Here is a 2,235-nt window from a genome sequence, read left to right as displayed (position 1 = left end):
CAAAGCACTCTAGCCAGTTATCTGCCATTGCACGCAGGCAGGGAGCCCTAGGTTTCTTATTTTCTATTTATTTTTGTAAAGATGACTAAAGGCAGCATCTTTACAAGGTGGGGCTGTCCGAAGCACAGGGGCCTGACAGGTACAGAGCAAGCACTCACCCACGGAGCTGGGGAGGGACCTGCGGGTGACGAGCAGTGCGGTCCCTGAGAGCTGAGGCACGAGGGGAGAGCACCTCACACGACAGGACCAATACGGGAGAAGGAAAGAGCCGAAGGAATGGCTACCAAACAGCATGTTCATCAGGAGAGATGAAATTGCCAGGGCAGGCCCCCGACAGTAGCTGAGGAGCCCACAGCTAAGCCTTCCTGCCTGGGAATTTCTATCCCAGCTTCTCCTAAGTTAAGCCTCTCCCTCCAAAGCTGTGGCTCTCAGGGAGGACCAATCTTATCCCAGGGGACACTTGGCAACGTCAGGAGACAGTTCTGGTTGTCACGACTGGGCGGGGTGCTGCAGGTATTTAGGGGGCAGAGGCCGGGATGCACAGGACAGCTCCTTCAGTCACGACTTCTCAAGACGTCGCTGCGGCCACGGCCACGTCACCCTGCACTGGCTCCTGGACGCAGCTGAGCCGAGGCCCTGGGAGCTTACTGTCAGACAAAGGTGAGCACACCCCACGCCAGCCCTGGTACGTGGAGCAATCACTGCCTGCTGGACAGGAATCCCCAACCATCCAAGAGCGTTCCACAAATGTCCAATCAGCTGCTGGCGGTTCAGATTCAGTCAATGCAACCTTATATGCTGTGTCTTCTTTCTCTTCTGAAAAATCTATTTCTTTCTCAGAGCCAATGTTACCCCAACCGCCACTGCCAGAATGGCGACAGCGGCAGCCCCTCCGAACAACAGTATAGACTTGCCCTCAGACAGCGGGGCGGCCTTCGCTTCTCCAGCAGGGGGGGGGCTCTCCGTAAGGCTCTCCTTCCTTACGTTCAGCTCCTCTTCACTCAGCAGGGTTTTTGTGGGTTGCAGCGCACGGGTCACCTCCTCCTCTAATTCAATAGGTTCGATCGTTGCTGCTTTCACCTCTTCTTCATCAAGTTCTACAAACAAAGATGTAGCTGGGCTGACTTTCTCAACTGCCATCATTTCTGTGCCAGGTCCCCTCATCTCCAGTAAGGCCATGGCAGTGGTGTGTGGAAGCAAGGGAGCTGGGGCCGCAGGGAACGCCGCACGCAGCTCCCCAGCGGGCGAGCCTGCAGCTGCCACAGCGGCCTCCTCCACGCCCTCGGCTACCTCTTCTCTTTCCACATGCACAATATCAGAATTAGAAGAGTTGTTCTCGCTCTTCTCTCCAGCCCCATTGCTGTCTAAACTTTTGACTTCTTCAGGATCCATTGCAATCTGCTGCCAGGACTCAGGACCGAGGGACACCGGTAGGCTTTCTGTGTGCCAGCTCTGGCTGGCTGACAGGGAAACAGGTAAACTCTCTGACTGCCAAGAAGTGGTCACAGTCGGAGACTCTGGAGGACTGACTTGTCCAGAGTTATCACTGGGCAGGATATAAATATCATTGCTATCTTCGGCAATGATTCCAGGGTATTCTTCCTCTTCGGACTCAAGATTAAAGACAGTGCCCCAGCCACCTTGCTGAATGATGTACTCTGCTGCATAGTCCTCCAGATATGTCACACCAAACTGCAGCAATGTACTCAAAGGTTCTTGACCACGTCTTGTCAACTCCGAAAGCATTTGTTGTAGCAAAACCAGAGGCACCAAAATCTTATTCCAGCCGCTGGCATGAACTGTGGTCTCCAGTGTACATTCCCGATATGCCTGATATGTCACTGGCTGGCTCAGGAGCCTTTGCAATGCCGTCTGTAGAGGCTCTTTCAGTTCCTGTGACACTTTTTCTCCAAGATGAGCCAAGCAGTCTTCTACTGAGCTTTCTGGGTTAGCAGGGCTGAACACTGGAGAAGTGTGACGGTCAAAGCCTGTGCTGGTGAAGGCTTCAGAAATTTCTTTGTCCAGGGATTTTAGCTCTTCTTCAATTTCAGTTTTAACTTTTAATAAAACTTCTTGACCCAGAGATTGTGAAGCTACATCTTGCTGAACTTCTGGCCCGGGCCCCTGCCCCAGAAGAGAAGAAAGAGGCGGCGGCGGCGGCAGCTGTTTCCGACACGGTTCCCCGGCGGCGCTGCCTGCTTCGACCGGCGACCCTAACCTACCGCCGCCGCCATG

At 54.0% G+C, this 2,235-nt stretch overlaps 1 protein-coding gene across 1 annotated transcript; it reads right to left on the bottom strand.

Moving 5' to 3' along the window:
- Window positions 1-780: 780 nt before the first annotated feature.
- Window positions 781-1,898, bottom strand: LOC308508318 (bcl-2-like protein 13). The gene has a single exon (XM_081074768.1). The coding sequence runs from the start codon at window positions 1,744-1,746 to the stop codon at window positions 826-828; it is 921 nt and encodes a 306-aa protein (XP_080930894.1). The 5' UTR covers window positions 1,747-1,898; the 3' UTR covers window positions 781-825.
- Between the last annotated feature and the right edge of the window lie 337 nt (window positions 1,899-2,235).

Source organism: Rhinolophus hipposideros (assembly GCF_964194185.1).
Source record: "Rhinolophus hipposideros genome assembly, chromosome: 2".
NCBI lineage: Eukaryota > Metazoa > Chordata > Mammalia > Chiroptera > Rhinolophidae > Rhinolophus > Rhinolophus hipposideros.
The sequence above is the reverse complement of the archived record's forward strand: the minus strand, read 5'-3'. Positions and strand labels throughout refer to the sequence as shown.

Bases quoted from the DNA above. Each gene is read 5' to 3' on its own strand.
- LOC308508318 (XM_081074768.1), bottom strand. From the start codon at position 1,746: ATGCTTTCGGAGTTGACAAGACGTGGTCAAGAACCTTTGAGTACATTG.